The following is a 20,874-nucleotide window of genomic DNA, read 5'->3' as shown; positions in this document are numbered from 1 at the left end:
TCTTTTAAAGAATACTTGTAAATGATAAGTAGTAACGAATCAATACTTTAATTCTGTAATGAATTTTTATTGTCTCTAAGAATTTATACACATATAATATTTTAATAATTTTAATTATACATATTAATAGCTTTTAAGTTTTATTCTGGTTTTAAAGTTTCATCTGGAAATAAGAAGCTTGCTATAATTATATTTCTTTAAATTTAATTTATAAATTATCACAAGTGCAATACATCTTTTGATAATACCTTTATGTTGTTGCAAGAAAGCTTTTATACACCGTGTACTCTGCTCATATGCCTTATAAAATCCATTATTGTTGTTCATCTGTAAATAAATCTGTTTTAATTTAGCTCTTGTTTTATAATAGAAAATTTTAAATTAACATTTCTTATTAAAATAATTATGTACATAGTAAGGATCTTTGATTATGATTTCTCCCTTTGGATCATACTTTCCAAGAAGTTCAATCTTAGCAGTACAATTCGCAGGTTTCATATAATTTAATTCTTCAATATTACTATTATCCATTCCAAATATCCAATTAAATGTGGTAAAATCATCCATCTTGACCTACAACGACAAAATAAATTAATACTAACATTAGACATTTTTTATATAACAATAAATTTACTCACTGTTCGTGCTCTATGAGAATAGTTAGTGATACCCTTTTCTCTTAGCGTAGCCATGGCTCTTGGATCTGGACATTTACCTATATGATATCCTATGATTGCCGCACTTTCTACTTCCCACGATTCGTTCAAGCCTAATGCATTTATTTCGTTGCTGAAAACTGCTTCTGCTATTGGTGAACGACAAATATTCCCTGTAAAATAAAAATAATGTTTTTTACTGTTATGGTATACGATTTTTTAAATTTATTATACACTCAAATATTTTAAAACATACCTAAACAAACCATAAGTACCCTTTTCTTTTGAACCATACTTTTTTTTTTTTTTTTTTTTTTTACATAAATATTAAATTATAAGGGATCAATAAGAATTTACAGCGGTTCTTAACCCTGTAGCTTACAGTATCGTGTGAAAGACGTAGTACGTCGTTGTTATTGATTTATTATTTACTCCAAGATAATAAATTTTCCGTGTTCAATGATCAATTGGTAATGAAATTTATCAAACATCTTGCAAAATAAAATTAGTTGTACGTTACACATGCACTTAAATATCAGAAGACATGTGCGATCTGCACAACTTTGAACGCTCGACGTGTGACCGATCTTGCTTATTGTTTATTGGAACCTAAATCGCAAGGCAAGGGGTTAATTTTTTTCAAATAATTACATTATCTATGAATAATAAAACTATAAATAATAGCCATAGAAAAATGTATTATTTTCCGGTCAGGTTTGCCAATTACGCATTATTCGAAAAGTGTACTATGTTCATCGAATATAGAGTGCGCCATCGCGATATCCTACCGGTGACTTTCCATGTAGCGGTTTGTTACATAGATTAATATCGGGCTTTCTTGATTACGGTTGCTGGCAGTGCTTGTTTAAGAAAAATAAGCCATGTGGTAGGAATGAAATAGGTTAAAATTCGTTTGAAAAAGCATTTTGTAAATATGTCATTCTTCATTCGAAATAAACAAGGTAGCGGAGGAATTAAAAGAAAGGTATAAAAAAATGTGTATATACTTAGAAATATTTGATTTTTGATATATAAAAATTATTCTGTGTCGCAAGATGCAATTGAATTTATTTGTAATGTACTACAAAGGATTACAAATTTATCATATTCTAGTTTAATGGTTATACTAAAACAAAGGGGAAGACAAAGAAGATAAATAAGCCTGTACCTGATGATAACGAAAGTATTGCCAGTACAGACGAAGAACTTGCAGAAGAAAATCAGAGGTGTTTATATATTTCCAAATTTAGATTTAATGATTTTATTTTTAACTGTTATTAATTATTATTTTGCATAGAAGAAACGAAGAATACGAAAGCGAGGAAGAAGAAGAAACTGCTCAGGAGAAGCGCGTAAGACTCGCAAAGAAATACCTTCAGCATATCGAAGAAGAAGGTAAATTATTATATGAAATGGTTCTTCTGTGTGTTCACTTTTTAACGCCAGTTTTGTAAATAAATATAGAAAGAGATAGAGCAGAATTTGAAGAAGGAGCAGTAGCAAGAAGATTACAAGAGGAATATTTAGAAGAAAAGGGAAGATTACGGAAGACTGTAGCTTCAAATTATATCAATCATGGAGAACCAATTGTTCTAAAATGTAAAGAACATAAAAGTTCAATTACCTGTTTGTGTCTCTCTAGCAATGGAAAATTTTTATATTCTGGTTCAAAGGATGGTAGTTTAGTTAAATGTATGTTACTTTTGATAAAACAACCATTGAATTACGAGAACAATTTTACTTAAGCGAATATTACATAATAGGGTGCTTAAAAGAAGGAGCAAAATTGAAAGCCGTTAAAGGAAAAAGGAAATCAGAGGCTGGAATGAAATGTGTACAATGTTTGGCAATTAGTACCGATGGTAAATTTTTGGTAAGATTATATAAACTTTCATTTATAATATATCTGCATTCACAAGTATATATAAATATCTATTTCTTACGATGAAAGGTAGCAGGAGATAGCGGTTGTAAACATATTCTAGTATTTTGTGGAGATACCTTAAATCACATAAAAAACTTGCAAGGTCATAGGGATAGCGTTACCAGCTTAGTCTTCCGTAGAGATACGCACACGTTGTATTCCGGTTCTAACGATAGAAGCGTAAAAGTATGGAATTTAGGTGATATGGCATACGTTGAATCTTTGTGAGTATATCATTATCGTTGTCATCATTTTAACGTAGCTTACTCTATTATAGTCGCATTTTATTACTTTCTTAGATTTGGACATCAAAATGGCGTTACATCGATCGACGCGCTTGCGCGTGAACGAGCTATAAGTAGCGGTGGTTTCGATGGGACGATACGAATTTGGAAAATCGTAGAAGAATCGCAACTTATATTCAATGGACATGGTGGTAGCATAGATACCGTAAAGCTTATAAACGAAGAACACTTTTTTAGTTGTGGAGACGACGGACAATTATGCGTTTGGGGTTGTTTAAAGAAAAAACCTTTGTGTTCGGTGCTAGACGCACACGGAAGAGATGAAAGCAATGATCAACCAATGTGGATTTCGAGTATAGCTACTTTACTCAATACAGATCTAGTTGCATCAGGTATTAAATACTGTTTTCTTTTTTAAATATGTGATTGGTTTGTCTCTATGAAAGAATGTTAATCGTTTATCGTAATTATGGAATATAGGATCGCGAAATGGTGTTATCAGATTATGGCAATGCGGCGATTCCTTTAGATCATTGAATCCGCTATTTGAGATACAACTAACAGGGTTCGTCAATGCGCTATGTTTCACTTCGGATGGGACTCAACTTATTGCTGGAATTGGTCAAGAACACAGACTTGGAAGATGGTGGCGGATATCAGAAGCAAAAAATTCCATAGTTATAATACCGTTAATTCAAACAAAAAATAAATAGTTTATAATATTAAGAAGAAACGAACAGTTGTAAATTGAATATGAATAGTTAGGTAAATAAAGATCGTATAATTTTTTACACGTTTTATCTCGACAAACTTCTTTCTATATTAAACAAAAAAAATATATTGTTTATTATTTCATAGTCGATGTTTGTCATTTATTTTTCACGTAACATTTGTCATCTGACTTTTTGTTATCTTCGAATATCTCATTTACAATGAAATCGAGTCGTAAACATGCGAATGAAATAAAAGAAATATTGGTCCACAGTACAAGTATTTATTTATTCTGTACAAAAGTTGAGTTATAAAATATTATGTCCCCATTTTAGGTCTTGTTCTTAGTCTTGTATACCATGCCGTCTTGAGTTCGTTCGTATAATAACAATGATCGCCGCAGAGGACATTAGCGTTTACAAGAATGAAGTGATTACCGCCATTGATTTATTCGCGTCTACTGACTACGAACCAGAAGAAAGAAACGAGCATCGATTTCGCCAGATCTCTTCCTCATTCATACGTAAATGCACCTGTCCTTGCACGAACCTCGGGCTCACCGTGTACATATACAAATCAAATCGACTTTTTTCCCCTTATATTCGCGTCAACAAACGAGTGTACAGCGATTGTACGCTACTTCTTGTATGCATTCTTGCAGGAATGTTTTTCAAACGAGTGCGACGACCTAGGCCTTTCGGTATGGTTTTCTTCCATCGTTTCGTCTCGCATTATTTAAATTTCTTTGTTCACTCTTACTTAGAACCTTATAACTGCAAGTATGCTTCTACGCGGATGACCGAAGCAGCATTGCTTCCCGCCCGATTAGTTTCTTCTCCATTGGCTCTACTTTCGCGAGAAGTCTATGTACTCCGACACGTGTTGCCTAAAATGCTTTCCTTTTCTCTCGTTTGTCTCGCGCTTCTTTTCTCGAGTTGCGCGATCCTTAAAGTTATGCGCGCTTCAAATCAGGCATCGCTTTCGTTCGATCTATCCGTTTTTCCTTCTCGTTTCTTCCGTTTTCTTCTTTCCGCGAGCTCACCCGATTGTTTCCATTTTCAGCGAATCAATGAAATTTACCAGTGGAATCGTTATCTCAAATTGTTATGCAGTTTAACGGTGAATAATTTTTCTATTCGTCTTACTTAGCTGCCTGAAAAGAAGGAAAGTGATGGCACAAAAATGGCACCTGTTAACGCTAACTTTCGAAACTTAATACTAAAACTTGTGATAAATATAGACCACAGTTTATCGTTGCATTCTTTCCCATTATAGAAGTGCCTTGGAGAAGCGCTTGGAGAAGAAATACGTGCGAGTGTATTTCTTTGGTGGTTAGAAGTAGAATGCGTGCGAACGTGTAAGACAAGACTTATTCAGCGTGACCGCAAACGAATATCGTAAACACCGGAAATCATCATACAGCACACTTACAAGCACACTTAACATTTTTTCGCATCGTTCTATATAATATAAATTCGTTCTATATAAACAATCGTACAACGATTTAGGCTCCAAATCTCGCGTATATCTCGACACGCCACAGAGGAACTGACTTTTCATTTTGCGAAAATTTTGCAGCGCAAAAATATTTCTCGTTTTCATGTGTAACACTCTCGCTTCGGATTTAGAATCGATAAATAGCTGTAAACAACGTGACGAGCGTACCTTGCAGATTCAAGTAGGGGAAACGATTCGTTCGAGCGCATCTTCTTTCTTTTCTTTTTTTCTGCCAAATACTCTGTTTTTTCAACGATTTATAAGTCCTGTCCTACGTGACGACAGTTTTGCACTTAAAACAATTGCATCGAGGGATCGCAGAAACTATTGTCAGTCGCGAGTCGCTTGGTAAGTCGAGAGATTCGTTGTCTGTGAAGCATACACGGCTGAAAGCCTTAGGCGAATCGAATGGGGGCTTGATTAATCGGATCGAATCGATCGAAAGGAAGTGGCATGGTCGCGTGCCCGTGAACAAGCAACGCGGCTCGAAACATAAGCATCGTTCTTTTCGGCATTGCGAATCGTCAGATTTCGTATATTACACGCCATCGCGATTTTTTCTATTATGTATACGCTATGTACATTTGATCTTGTAAAGCACATAACATCCGGATCGATAGTTAACTTTTCAGGTGAAATTATTATTTTATCAAATATAAAATATTCAGACTAATATATAACAGGTTTTTACAACTCCAAAGATGTGGTTCATATGTTACCGAGTAGTTTGAACGATTGAAATGTTCGAATAGAGACAAAATATCTTAGAATTAAATGAAAGACTTAGAGGAAGAAGGAGGGAATGAAGCGACGGATCAATGAATTCAGTCTGAGTAAACAGTCAGTCAGTGTGGATCTTGTTTTTAGATTACTAACATTTCAAACTGGTGGTGGATAAGGTAATGTTGCCTTTTCTTTTTTCCGTATCTAACATTTCAAAATAATATGTTTTAGTATTCTACGTGTTGTATGTCCTTTAATGTCACATATATAAAATATAAAGCGATAAGAAATTTCTGGCAAAGTTTTGTTTAAAATCTTCAATTCTCCATGTATACACACTCCATTGAACGACATCGTGGATATTATGTGCTTTTTAAGATGTACTGCTTGTGAATGTAGCGCGTTCATCTTTGACAGACGGTATTTCACGTTCGATGGAACGTGGAACGAATTGAAACGATTTTTATATATGATCAGCGTCGAAAGACTGGCGAAATTTAAGAATGCGATCGAACCGGACATCCGTTTTCGCTGCGAACTCACATTCCTCCATACTCTATAGCTTCTATCTCTCTTTTTTTAACATTCGTTTTGCAGGGTAGGACAACGAATAAGTTACGGCTACGATAATTACCAATCGCTTTCGAGGCTATCGATTACGTTAATTAAAAATGGCAGTTTTACGTTTTAAATTACATTTCGCTCGTTTCACGCGACGCAAGAAGTAATCGTCGTCTTTACGTCTGTGCGTTTGAATTTCACGCGTTCAACCATTGATTAAAACATATGGTGAATCGATCAAAGCATATACGTGTATATATATAACAATACGAAATTTCATGAAAAGTTTGAGCTTCGATAAAAACGTAATTCAACCTATCAATTTCCTCTTGCATCTCGTGTTTACAGCGTTTCGAAACAACGGTAAAAGATGTGTATACGTCTAAAATCGGTAAAAGCCGAAAAATCAGTGCAACAGAGCGTATATATCGTTTATTTGTGTTCTCACCGTTTTCAATAAATATCCATCGAAATGATCGCGAATGCAGTTTTACACGCAAATCGTTTTCATTCGTTTAAAAAATAGAAACATTTGGAAATGAACCGCGAGGGGATTCACGGATGCGCTTACAACCTTTCGAATCGAGCAGGCAACGATCGTTTAAATATAATTCTTTTTACAACCAATTTGATTCCAGGAACTCATTAATGCCTGTCGAGGGTTCAACGAAAGAGGCGTGACACGCGATTTCCCCAAATTTACCATTCAGCACTGTGAATCCCTCTGGTTCCTATACAACCCACGCAATGGTGCTCGTCGCTGATGGCCTCAAACGCAAAAAAGGAAACCTGATTTCTTCACCGAATCCGCGAACTAGAACTCGATACCCTGGTATCTGAATCGCGTGGAACGTGGATCGCACGCATCTCGTCCATCGAGAAGAACATTTCTTTTTCTTCATCATCATCATCATCGTCGTCGTCGTCATCTTCTTCTTCTTTTCTTTCTTTCTTTTTCTTTTTTTTTTTTTTTTATTTGTACTTAAACGATTCGAGACGACTCGCGCAAGGTACTTTCAAAATGAAACGTTTCGACGCCGACGTATTTCGTCGTACGCGTCGACGTACTTTGTATGTGTTATGTGAGTGAGTATGTACGTGTATTATTATTATTTTATCGGGGGACGCCCGGTCTCCCTGTCCGGCATTTTAACATTTTCCAGTTACTTTTTCACTTTTTTTTTTATTTTGTTTCGTTTGGTTTACTTTCATTTTCCATCGTTATATGTGACCGTATATCGACATGCATAATACAATATAGCTATATAAATCGCGCGACGCCGACGAGTTTACGTTTAGAGCATCGTCGACCCTTTTTCCCACCTTTCGTCTTTCTTTCTTTCTTTCTTTCTTTCTTTCTTTCTTTCTCTGCTTCTGCGAGTGAATTCACGCGCTTTTGCGTTTTACGTCGCGTGGTCGTCGAAGTCGCGTCGCTTTTGCATATGTGTATATCGTGTCTCTGTATCTGTGTATGAGTGTACATTTAAATATATACTTTTTTTTTCTTTTTTTTTCTTCATATCTCTAGAGTAGCGCCGCACCTTTTCTCGCGACGCCCTCGACAATGTTTGAAACTGTTTGTATCGCAATATGTGCCAATATACATGTATATGTGTCGTGTGCACGTGTCGTAGTGTGTACATGTGTGTGCGTGTCTTGCACGTACTTCATGAAGATCGATTCACGTTTACTGTGTACTTTTTATGGTTACCTGTAATTTTTCCGACGATTATGTCGTTTTTCCGGTTCTTTCTTTTTTTTTTTTTTTGCTTGTTTGGTTGTCTGTTTGGACTGTTTAAACACTATTTCGCTACAAGTGGACTACCATTATGAACACTACGCTACTTTGTATTGTATCTGTAATGCTTTGTAATGAACGACTGTACTGTACTGAACGTGCATACTTAGCGAGCACACGCAATCTATAATTGATCGATCCCGTTCACGAATGCCACACGTGGACCGCGTTACTATTTTTACAATTTTTTTCAGCTTTTGCTTTTTATCTGTTTACTCGGTTCAAATTTAGATCGAGCGAAGGTGAGGCAAAAGAGAGATAATGGCTGAATAAATATTGTTGCGTCGTAATTGGAAACTAGGTCGTTTGATTGTCAGACAACGCTAACCGATCGAACTATTCAAACCGTTGATACTTTCTTTCTCCAAGCTGGTTTTCATATTTTCCTTTTTTCTTATCCTCGATATATCGTATCGATCGATCGAATAAACTGTGTGATATCATCTTTCGACATCTTTTTCCCATTTTATAAACATGATATCCCGACTGTTGTTTAATTTATATGTAAATACGTGTACCGTGTTCAGGAGAGAGAAAAGAAATGATCTAACGGTTGCTCCGGTGATAACGTGGCGCCTGCCGTATGGCTTCCGTGACCGTGATCGTATGTGTCATGTAATGTTACCTGTTACAAAATTAATATATGCAACGTGAGAGAATTCATGACCTGGCTAAAAAGTGTGGTTCTGTATTCAAACGCTCTTTTGTTTAATTAGTACTTGTGTTTCTCGATTATGAGTTAATAATCATAGTTTAATAATAACCACTTTGTGTTTTTTCTTATCTTTTTTTCCATCTTGTTAAAAATCTTAGACATCAACGTACATTCACTTTTATAATAAATTGTTATTAGAAACCTATCCTCATACTTGCTATGTATTTAATATAAATTTCATCGTGTTATCGTTATTGATCGTAATCTTTTTCTTGTTTTTCTTCATTTCTCTATTTACAACGACGTACCTACGAAATCATCTCGATCCCATTTTCACGCTCGATAAATCCGCGACGTTGTCAATTCGACGCGGTAAATCTAATTAATCGATCCCTTTATACTTTTCCCTTTCCCATCCCTGTTACTTCTTTCTTTCTCGTTACTGCCCTCGTTTTATCTCATCCCCATTATACCCGCTGTCTCGAGAAGAGAGGAACAAGCCCTTTTCGCGTACGAATAGTCGCCTGCTGTGATCTCCATCCGCGAAGACCTCTAATCTCTTGACATTGTTCCAAAACACGCACACGAGAGGATAACACAATGAAATAGCGAAAATGAACGATAAAAATCGCAATGAAGGGGAGGTTCGGACGTCTTTGGATTAGAAAACTGTGAAACCTGTTCCTCGTTTTGTTCTTCGTGTGTTTCTGCTCGAAACGTGCCATCTGCAACGCGTCTACGTACTTATGCGTAACTGTATATCGGTCTGTGTACGCGATTAAGAGCGAAGACTAATCTTAACGCGCGATCTAATTAATCGTAATCTTCAGGTTCATCGACCTTATGATTATTCCTGTGTGTCTCTGTTATATCGGTGTCGTTAAACTTTCTATTATATCGATTATCTATGTATACTTTCTACTAACGATTTAAATGGTACCTTTAAATGGTACGATGCTTGTCCCTGTTCATGATTACAAAAATAACTTTCGAGGAGCAGCGTTTCACGTTGTGGTCGGTAGTAGTGGTGGTGGTGGTGGTGGTTGTGGTGGGGGTGGTGGTGGTCGGGATTGGTGTTACGGATGGACCGGAGGGTGCTTTCGGAGCGGATCGGTCGAAACGAAAAAAAAAAAAAAGAAGAAAAGAAGAAAGACAAATGAAGGAGAGAAAAATAAAAAAATATTGCAGTGAGTGACCTTGTCTATTTTCTATCGATAGTTCGAGTCTATATTATTGTTATACCGTATCATCTATCGTCCGTAAGAATGAGTACCATTCACATTGGATCTATGTAACTTTGCTGCATTGCTATTGCATTTATGTTTAATTGATTACGGGCTTTCATGCTGGCTCTGATTAATTCGATTAATTCGAGTCGATCGATAATTCGCCGCCCGGAGCAGTTCTATCGATACATCCACGATTCAAGACGTGTGTGCAACCGTGTTACATGGATCGTCGATCATGCCGATCGAAACGTAAACGCACTCTACTATTTGCGTCCCTTTACAAATGTACGTTACTGTATGTAATATCCTCTGAGACCCGCAAAGCGAACTTGTACGAGAAACGTTTTGTACAATCGTGTGTTAAATTACTTCTACTTCGTGTGAGAGGGTTAACGAATCGTATATACCTAAATGATATCGTGACGCTATAGTTGACGACTGATCTACGCAGAGGCGCTTCGAACGCTTTTCCTTACAATGGTGCAGGTGATTGTCTTTGGGTTTCGTTTTGCGGGTTGATCAGCGGCTCACAAACAATTCCACGTGTATACATGTGTGTGCGAACGAAAACGACTAGAGAGAAACTAAAAGAAACTGTCATCGTAGCAGCTATAGTTAACGAAACGAAAATATGATCATTTGTGAGAAATCTACATGCTAAGAATCGTGGAATCGTAGGTATCGTCGCGAACTGCTTTCTCGTAATCGATCGCTCGTACGTGTACGAAATTGCTATTGCGGTTAACACATGGGTAAAAAGTACAAACTGTAGACAGACGAACGGACAGACAGACAAACAGACGTGGATCGGAGGCATGTAATACTTAGGCTTACAATACTGTAATGGATAACATTATACACGCATTTAATTTCCATCGTTTCCCTCAACATTCCCGGCTGATCGTGGTCATTGATTTCCATTTTAATTGTCGCGTATAATTAAGGACGATGAACCATCAATGAACGATGAAAACGAGTCGGTCAATCGAGCAGCCATCAGAATACATCTTTTCTTTATTATCTACGATTCGGAATTGGGGTCTCTTTCTCTCTCTCTCTCTCTCTCTCTCTCTCTCTCTCCCTTGCGCTCTCATTAATCTTTCTTACATTCTCTCGCTCTGCCTTATACAATACGTAATTCTCTCCGCATATTCGTATTTACAATAATTCGTTACTCTAGTTGCCGTTCGGTCGAACTCTTTTTCTCGTGGCCAACGTGAAACGATCATTTGCTCGTTGTAGTTTCTTCCTTTCGCATCCTCGTGCCACGAACGCTCTTCGGTCGCTGTGTGTGCATTCTTACGCGCGCGGTAACAACTATGTGCACTTATTGAAGCTCCATTCACACTGGTGCTCACGGATCCATTTTTAAGACCAGGTTGTATGTAATTATATTCGCCGTGTTGTTCGTATCGTCGATACAGAATCGGTAGATACGTTTGGTATATTGTGATCGGTCGATCGTCAAACTAGACGTCGGACGCAAAAACGATAATTTTGCATTCTGGAAGATGAAATGCGCGTAAATAAGAGTTGTGCAAGTACGCAAGCAATAAAATAGCGCCGTCGTAGCCGTGCGGCCAATCATCGAATGTATTGGCGGGAACGCAATTTTAAAGATTACAAGTTACGTTTATACGATACGATACGCGACATGCGCAAGATGCGCGCGCACTATATAATTAATTGCCGGTACAACGTATTCCGCGCGATAAAATCCGAGATACATAGTTGACGTTTGTCGTGTGATTATGGTAAAATTGTGTGATCGATAGAAATATGGATCCGTGATCGTGATCGAGCGAAACACGGGCTTACGGATACGTACAGGATACGTGTACAATGTTATACGTTAATGGGCGTTCGTAACGTAAAATCGGCTGCGATCGCAGCGTGAACAGAGCTTGAACGTTAGCGAAGAGGGCGTCGTTATCGACGTACGCGACAAATCAGAGCGGGATCGCGTGTAACGATCGTGACCACTGTGCATGTATACATGTAATCCCGTACGTTTTACAAATAAATGCGATTTGCATGCGCGTACGTTCGTCAGTACGCGGATGTAAACGAAATCTGCGTGGCGGTGAACAATAAATAGAGTATAAAAAAAAAAAAAAAAAACAGGAGAATCGTAGGGACAACTGAAAAGAACGATGTACATAGCACAAAAGACGATACCGAAATCGACGAAATGAAACCGACCATCGCACGGCCAATTTATTGAAATAGCGAGCACACGTCGAAATAAGCACTCGAACGCGCGTGTTCGACGTTTTCGAGCAATACAGCACGAGAAAAAAATTAAAGAAAATAGAAGGAAACAACAAATGGCAGATCCGATGATGACAGGGGTCGAGAATTCATCGTTTTGCTCGCGTCATGTCGTTTCTTTTATCATTACCCCGCCGAATACGCAATTTATTCGCTATTAAATTTGATATTTTTTACTAGTAAATATAGAATATCGAGTGTGATTATTCGTAGCGTAATGATAGCGGATAATAAATATAATACAGATCTATAGATAAAGTTCGGTATGGTACAACTATGATACAAAAATTGTTATTTCGTTCGCTCCGCGATCAGTCTCTCTCACGCATTACATACCATACTTTCGTTCGTTCGTTCGTTCGTTCGCCATTTCCCTTCGACGAACTCGGTCGAAGAGAGGAATTTTCGAATTTCTTCGCCGACAATACTTCACGTGTTCGCGAAAGTGTCACGATTGCGAGAATCGCGGGCGGAACTTACAAAAGTTTATCGCACCTTACACAGTTTTGTGTCCTAACCAAATGGGCGATCTTTGTGTTCACGAATGTTCACATACGCCTCGCAATACACCCACACACGTCATACTCTGTCACACTCGGAAATGTTCACTCACGCTGTATCGCACTCTTCCGTGTGTCATATATAAGATTTTACCTAGTATACGGCACTCTCTTAAATTCCTCTGCCCCGAAGACGAGGCAAGAGCCACTTGTACATATTCATTAGGAATTTATTTACACGCGTGCTAATTATCCTGCTCGCGACTGTTTACGCAAACCGAACGACCCTCCGCCATGACTGTTTCCTTCGATAGATTTCGATCCGAATATTGGCGCGACCATCGCGACTAATCGCGGATTAACGTTTGATTCGATTATCGCAATAAGTCACGTGATTGATCTGAAATCTTTAGTTAAACAAATGACGTATCTACATTTGCGTGGGCGTGATACTGAAAATATTAACGGAAAAACGAGTGCTAAGTGATACATCTACTAAGATGGCAAGTTTTAAATCATACTAACCTAGTAAGTAATTGGTTCTCTATATACATATAAGTTTCTAAGTTAACTTAATCGTTTGACTTTTCAAGTACGATACTAATTCTCAAGCAATCGAGGCATAGATGACAGAGGACCGTTCGTCAACCAACGTCGATGTCAGTCGTACGATATCATTATCATTCGAAATCCTCACGCGCGAGGTTATGATATTTAAACGAAACAACTTTCGCGCTTCTCTTTGACGGACGTATTTATTCACTATGCGGCGTATGCCACGCTCGAGGATATTTAGCACGCTGTCCACGACTTCGTTCTCTTTCCTCGTATTTCCAATAAATACCTAGAATTAGCGTAATGATAAGAAGGACAACCAATACGACTACCATTTATAGTAGTGATAATAGTGGGCATACTATAATAGTGTCTAATAGTAGCGTTTCTCCTCGTTTCGTCTTTCTTCGTCTTTGTAATCTTACTATCTACGTCTTCGTTCTTCGTTTTCGAATAGTTTCAATATGGCGTTGCTGCTCGTGTGTCGTGCGTGTCTCTTCTCTTGACATTTACGTTTATTTTCTTTTTTATTATTTCTGCCGACTCTTCGTTCTTCTTATAACTCGCATCCTCTTTTATTTTCATTTAATTTTTCTTTTTTCTCTAAACCATTGTTGTTCGTTTTTGTCTTCGTTCCCTCCCGATTAAATTTTCTCGTTTCTCTTTCTCTCTCGAGGCAGTCCGACCATAAATCGTGCGCGTTTTATTTTTCATTTATTTTTCACGATTGAGGGGCGGCCACGCGAGCGCGCGCGCGCACGCGTGCCTCAAGAAATTAATTAAACGTAGGATAATCACAGAAAAAGGGGTTTCGACGTATGGGATATACGTTCTCGTCGGTAGTGTTGTCGCTTCACCGTAATAATTGCGGCATGATCGCGCTGATAAACAAGCTTCCCGTCAACACCATCACCAGCTGGTAGTACCGATCTTGAACACGGCTGGAACTCGCCCCGTTGTAGGTCAATTCTTCGTTCTTCACAACTTCGTTCGGATGGTCCGAATATTCCTCTGTAGACAGAAAAAATCAATTGTTTATTTCCGGACAATAGCCATTTGATCGTTTATCGTAGTTATTAAAAAAAAAAAAAAAAAAAAAAAAAACGTTTATCCGCCAACTTAATTGATTAACGTGGATTAACAAATGGAAATTTTTAATTGGGAATTCAGTTATCCGATGAAACAGAAGCAAATAGAAATGCTTCTTGCATAATTTGGACAATGTAGAAATTAATACTTTACAGCGAGTAATTCCAAGATCCTGGATTTCTGTTAGCAATTATTAATACTTCGAGCTCTTGAGATTAATTTTATTTTTCTTTGTTATTTTTCCAATAAATAATCACGTTATTCTTGCAGAAAGGAGGTCAACGACGTCTCTAAATTTCTGCTGTTCGAAATGAAACTTCCATGAGCTCCGTGGGAAAAAGTTGCTTCATTACCAGGGCTAGGAAACGCGGCGATATCGGAGCGGAAGCTTCAACTTGCATCTAGGTTCCGGCTTATTGGTGAGTACTTGGAGATTGATGTACTTTTTGCTTCTGCTCGATGCGAAACGCGTCGTAACGGATATACATCGTCGGTCACGAACCAAGTTGTAAATTTCGTGGGACACGATTCGATTTCGAAGGGACGATTTTAATACAGTGGAGAAATTCGAATCGTTGTTACAAAGGAAGGCGGAACGGGGCCGACTCGAGTAATTTCAATTCAACACCTCCGGAACACGAATTCCCTGTTGCGTTTCGAGCCAAGCAGGTTGCCTCGTTAACGTCCGTGTCCTGGCTATCGATGGAATGCAAATGTGTGCATATCCGTGGCGCATTTTCAAGTGAAATTATCGTAGGTGACAACACAAGAAGGGCGACTAGACGACAGATGGTTGTCGAGAGAGTCACCTAGAATCGAGTCGCCTACCGCGTTCGATTGTTCTCCGTCTGGCACGCGTTTTGGGGACCAAAGGTGTTCCTTCGTTTATTAAGTTTTTTACTCTTAATTTTGTAAATAATTTCCTTCGTTCGCGGTATTAACTGATCTAACTTTTATACTCGATACTTTTCTAATTATACGAGAATGAGTATAGAACGTTTGATCTGAACGCGAAAGATAAAGATAGGATGCTCGAGGTATGTTTCGGAAGTTTTACGTCCGGTCAATCAATGCAATTTTCAACGTATTACCCTTTTCGATATTATTTGTAGGATGCATTAGTAGCGATAATAAGTAGAATAAGACATGACGAGGGACAATATAATTTTAAAACCTGATAAAATTTATTTGCTCGTTACTCGTTTATTTACTTTATCCGTTTCAATACGAGCAAACGATAAGCCAAATGAATTACGTAAAATGATTGTTTGGCACGCAGTGCACCGCCACGTTCAACTACATAACGGTAATTTAATGACCGAAGCGACGACGACTCTTCTCTTTGACTTTCGCACTCGCGTCCAGCTATCGTGAAAGAACGATGGAAAAGAAAGACTTTCGCGCGAATATGGACTCACGCTTGCTCCGATCGAAAAGAAGAAATATCAATTATGCGATGTTAATAACGAAGATATAACGATATAACGATATAGCGATGTAGCGATACAACGCGGTAATTCCTTTATCCTGAAAAAACGATTTACACGACGATAACGAGCGGTAAAATCGTCGAGTACGAGTGGTTTATCTTAATTTTATGCAACAGTAATCCCGATACGAAGCGATAATTATCAGCCGGACAAAACGAAAGTAACGATAAGGGACAAGGGATTTAGCGGCACAAGTTAGCGGCTAAGTTAGAAAACGCGTTCTCGCAAAATATAGGCGCGATCTGACGCGATTGTCGTCGACTATTTTATTCGATGATGTTCGAATTTCTCATTACTCTATTCGATAATTAAATTCGAGCAACTCGGCGATGCTCGCAGATACATTATAGACGATCTAATTCGCGTCGATTAATAAAATGACCCTCCTCTTGCATGATTAATTTCGACAAGATGCGACGACGACGAGAGAGATTTGGCGTAAGAAAAGAGAATGAAAAAGAAGAAAGCAACGAAGGAACACAGAATGGTAGAGAAAGAGAGAAGGATAAAAAAAAAAGAAAAAATGAAAGAATCATTGGCCGAGATAATGGTCGCGAGGAGCATCGAGAAACTCGTTTCGCGGCAAAGAGAGCAGGTGGCAAGAGGCGGTGGGGCGCTGTGTTATACGTACTGTTCTTCTTCTTCTGGCCGATCGAGGTCTTGGGCGGCGAGGAGGACGGCGGTCCATTGTGAATCGGAGGCTGATGCGGATGCACAGGGTAGATGGCCGGAGGGGGTACGTGGGGCAGGGTCGGCGCCGCCGTGGCCGGTTGATGATGATCGTGATGATGATGAATGCTGCCCCCTGGGTAGAATCGATCTGGGCCGCCGTTCTTGACGACGCTCGGTGGTGGCGGGGGTGGTATTCCGACGGCTCCTCCACCCAAAACTGCGGTGCTGGTCGAGCTGCTGCTTGGCACGGTGCTGCTGGTTACAGCTACGGCTGAAAAATGACATAGATCAACGTTAACGTATTCCTCTTTCTCTAACGTTCTTATTACATCGTCATGTTCGCGAGGCACGACGCGACGACGCGACGTGCTTTCCAGAGAACCGTACGTACGACGTAGTCTCGTCTGGGCTGCATCGTGCGGCCAGAGCTATACTTTGTTGCGGCTATTGAATTTTAGCGTGTAATCTCCGCCAGTGATTTTTTTCCGCTGGTTCACGAGTTGCGTGCAATTTTCAGCCAGTCTCGATTACTGTTGTTACGCGCGCGCGAGCGCCCGTCCAACATCGTCGTTCACCGGCATTTCCAGCCGGATGATTTAGGATAACGTCGCGTCGACGAGCGTTTCGATTTTAACTCCGCAATCGCGGTCCAAATCGCGCATCGGTTTTGCGTAATTTTCAACAGGGGGATTCAACGACGGAGAACGCGACCGCCGTTCCACGATTGCTCGTAAACGGGACCGAGTGTCCGGTGAATCGACATCGATTTCAATTATCTATGTACATACCCGCGTTCGCCAGAGGTCGATATTTTAAAGCCGGCCCCCGAATCGAAATACAGGCGGTTATGATTGCGTCCGTTAAATTTTATTTAATCGCTCCGGCGATCATTCGCCGATGCCGATCGTACGTAATAATAGAATCGCGCGCAAACCGTTACAATCATAACCGTAAACGCGGTATCGTAAAAGTTTGATCGAACATCCGCGATGATCGCCACGGGAAAACGATGGGAACGTGAATTCTTGTTACTGCGTCCGATGTCCGTTTAAAACGTTTATGCGATATATAAAAGAAAAAAATAATCTTCTTTATTACGCGACTTTAAATCGAAATTTACGCAATTTGCGGTCGAAGTTCATTCCTGAAACCGATCGACTTTCGGCGATAAAGCAAAGAGAACAAAAAAAAAAAAAAGAAAAGAAAAAAGAAAAAAGAAAAAAGAAAAAAAAATAAAAAAGAATAGGAATAAAAGATTGAAAGAAAACACGATAACCGTAATGAATGACAAATGCTTTATGTTCTCGGCCGAAATTCACAGGCACAAAGACCTCGGGGAGAATGAACTTCTACCGGTGGAATAAAGTCGAAGATTAATTTCGCATTTTCGCCGGCTAATTGCCGGCGTAAATGTCTTTCGCCGCGCAAAGCGCTCGCGGCGCAAAGCAGAGGAGCCAGCCTGAAATTTTCCGCGAGATTAACATTTCTCGCGGTTCGTGGCCGCTGATAGTAATCGTAGGGCATCGTACACGAGCGTCGGTGCTCACGGTCTGATCCCGCAACACGGCACGGTAGAAAGCCGCGGAAGGATTTCGAGGTCGGTGGAGAGCCTGCTGGAATCTTGAATGCCCGAGACACCGAACGGTGAAAGAGGGAAAGAGAGAAAGGGAGTTCAGAGTTCTCGGCCGGCGAAATAGCTAGTCATTACGGCGCATGAATCGTCTCCGACGAGTGTTGGGTCGGTGGTAGCGGGTAGGAGGCGGAGGAGGTGTTGGGAGGACGGTTGGAACGAATTAGGGAGAGAAGAGAACGGGCTAGAATGAAATAGTGGAATTTATTGTGTTCTGGGTCAGCGTTGGTCCTCTAACCGCAACAAATGGTGTGCACGGCTAAGAATTATAATTGATAGGGATTATTTAAGAGGGGAGGAGCACGGGCTGGCCGTCTGTACGAGCGGGAAAACAGAGAGGGGGATCGAGGGTGGATCGTGTTCGCGGCGGAAGATGAAGGAATCGGCGTAGACCGTCTGTCGTTACGAGTAGTCCTTCCCTTTGTAACTGATTAGGGGATAATGAATTTATGACACGGCCCTTCTTCCAATCGTTTCATCCACGAGCGTGTACGAAGGGAGCTCGCACGCTCAAGCGAAACCGTGAAGCTTTTAAACGTGATTTACACGCGAAATGAAAAGGCGGCGTAGACGACGTATACAACGACTATAATTTCAGATTATGATAATCGGACCCCATTAGAATAGCGGTCGTACACGCGAAACGCGTACCTTTCGGTAGGACAAAGGTTTTCGCACGTCGAAACGATTTCGGAATAGGAATATTTAAGGAATGCTCGTAAATGGGACCGAAGGTGAAAACGCTGGCAAATTCGATCGTTTCTTCAATGCATGTGCATCAAACGTCTTTAAAAATTTCGCGTCAATGCGAATAGAAAAAAATATCTTCTTCTGGTTAAACGAACGAATCGATATTAACAAGAAAATGGTGATATTTGTGTCGGTGTTTACAATAAAACGAAGGATACTCACAATTGTTGCGCGATGTAGCCGAAGACGACGAGGTGTCAGCCTCGTTGCGGCAGCACACCTTGAAGACCACCTTCATGTTGTTACTGGTGCATCGTCCACCGATGCGTTTATGAAGGTCGTCCTTGGACGAAGTGCTGATGAAATAGTAATCGTGGCCTGGCAGGAACTCTAGGCCTTCAGGTTGCGGTGTGAACGGCCTGAAGGTGATCGTGAAGTACATGGTCTTATACGGGTTGTTGCAAACTGCTATCACCCGTGGATTTGGATTCGTTATCCGACATGTTTCGTATTCCTCTTTAGACACCTGTGAAACATACGATGCAGCTATAAGTTCCCGGTACCAATCGATTCGTCGCGTTAGTTGTTTGTTACGTACGAGTCGAACGTCCTTGAACGTTTTCTTTATCGTTTTGTCGAGTCTATACAAACAAAGATTCTTTACAAAGATAAAGACAAAGACATTTCTTTGCCATTCTTTCTAACGACTAGCCGTGAAAAAAGCTAATTTTCGTTCGTTCACTAGTTCCTCGCTACCTAAACCACCCGCCCTCTCAAGATACGATTAGGGGGTAGAAAGTATCTATCGTCGAGTTCGAACGAGACAATACGAGAAGGGTAGGATAAGATGATTAGATCTCGGCGATGATTGGCGACGTTTGCGTTGCAGCTTTTGGAAACTGCGCTGGAATCTCCGATAAAAGCAAGAACAGGGACGAAAGATTTTCACGATGCTAGCAACGATTTGATTTATGAAACTCTGTAATTTTCGTCTCAAGAACAAACATCGTTATCGGTCTTGTATATACGAGTTTCTCTAATTCGGGAATAACGGCGACACGGTAGTTTGTCATGAATATTTTTAAAAGCGGGTGAAACAGAGTTGGAACAGCCCCTCGAGGGCAACGCGATGTCAAGAGTTGGCTACGAGGCGGAAGTCGTTCTTGGGGGTCCGATATGAGCGAGTTAACGAACGAGTTTCGAGTAGCAGCAGCTGTCTAAACAGCACGGAACGCCCTTTGACAATTTTTTATTTCGCATAATGGGTCGACAGACGTGTAACTCGATTTATCTGTTGATCCCACTATGGATGGCGAGACCGGGGTACACGCTCGGACTCGTGACAATCTTTCTACCAATGTCGAGGGCAAGATTCTTAGCATTACGATTCGATACGAAAGTACTTACGTTGTAAATAATATACTTCTCCGCGTCCTCGTCATACGTTCCTGGCTGGTACACAGGACATATTATGTTCACTTGATCGTACTCGAACGCCGCGTTGTTCTTGTTCACGTCTATTATGTGGTCTGTGTTGTCTATTCGAAATCTGTAACAGAAAACATTAATCATCGATATATATCTAATAATTCGACTCTCGTATCGCTGAATGAAATATAGGAAATCGTATACGCATAGTAAATAGGCGCAAGCATTCATAGGTACGTACATACATACACGAATACAACGAGTAAAGAAGATCGAACGAAGTTGGAACAATAGTCGAGGGAATCATTTATATTTCCAACGCCTGGATCTCGACGCCGCTCAAAACGCATCAAGTAAAAAATTAATCGTCGGATATCATCGGCGCGATTAAACATATTAACAGTCACGTTTCACTCAGCGGTGTTTCTTTCGCCGCGGGATATCCTGCCGTTGCGAGTCGAGTACAATAGGATTCTGACTGGGTTTCCGCGTATCGGAAACAAGGCTATCCGTGAAACGCTCGCGAAATTCCAACGCCCCCGGAGGGTCC

General features: G+C 39.9%; 3 protein-coding genes across 4 annotated transcripts in view; 1 reads left to right on the top strand and 2 right to left on the bottom strand.

Moving 5' to 3' along the window:
* Nucleotides 1–136: 136 nt before the first annotated feature.
* Nucleotides 137–1,305, bottom strand: LOC117211281 (low molecular weight phosphotyrosine protein phosphatase-like). Its single transcript, XM_033454990.1, has 5 exons — nucleotides 913–1,305; nucleotides 639–829; nucleotides 412–573; nucleotides 249–327; nucleotides 137–163 (listed from the first exon to the last, which is right to left on the bottom strand). The coding sequence occupies exons 1-5, from the start codon at nucleotides 947–949 to the stop codon at nucleotides 141–143; spliced, it is 492 nt and encodes a 163-aa protein (XP_033310881.1). The 5' UTR covers nucleotides 950–1,305; the 3' UTR covers nucleotides 137–140.
* Nucleotides 1,306–1,442: 137 nt separating this feature from the next.
* LOC117211277 (U3 small nucleolar RNA-interacting protein 2) lies at nucleotides 1,443–3,623 on the top strand. Of its 2 annotated transcripts, none has more exons than XM_033454983.1 (8): nucleotides 1,443–1,641; nucleotides 1,770–1,882; nucleotides 1,957–2,051; nucleotides 2,121–2,348; nucleotides 2,420–2,529; nucleotides 2,608–2,804; nucleotides 2,880–3,217; nucleotides 3,306–3,623. In XM_033454983.1, the coding sequence occupies exons 1-8, from the start codon at nucleotides 1,591–1,593 to the stop codon at nucleotides 3,536–3,538; spliced, it is 1,365 nt and encodes a 454-aa protein (XP_033310874.1). In that variant the 5' UTR covers nucleotides 1,443–1,590; the 3' UTR covers nucleotides 3,539–3,623. The 2 variants fall into 2 exon arrangements, with proteins under 2 accessions (XP_033310874.1, XP_033310872.1); XM_033454981.1 differs by having other exon boundaries at nucleotides 1,954–2,051.
* A 3,665-nt stretch (nucleotides 3,624–7,288) lies between these two features.
* LOC117211279 overlaps nucleotides 7,289–20,874 on the bottom strand; it is a 54,935-nt gene continuing 41,349 nt past the window's right edge. Inside the window, 4 exon segments of the mRNA XM_033454988.1 lie at nucleotides 7,289–14,336; nucleotides 16,536–16,847; nucleotides 19,119–19,422; nucleotides 20,304–20,445. Of these exon segments, the coding sequence (XP_033310879.1) occupies nucleotides 14,179–14,336; nucleotides 16,536–16,847; nucleotides 19,119–19,422; nucleotides 20,304–20,445 (916 nt within the window). The 3' untranslated portion in view covers nucleotides 7,289–14,178.

This window comes from Bombus bifarius, unplaced genomic scaffold (assembly GCF_011952205.1).
Source record: "Bombus bifarius isolate JDL3187 unplaced genomic scaffold, Bbif_JDL3187 scf7180000008227, whole genome shotgun sequence".
Classification (NCBI taxonomy): domain Eukaryota; kingdom Metazoa; phylum Arthropoda; class Insecta; order Hymenoptera; family Apidae; genus Bombus; species Bombus bifarius.
This window is presented reverse-complemented; position numbering and strand designations above follow the sequence as displayed.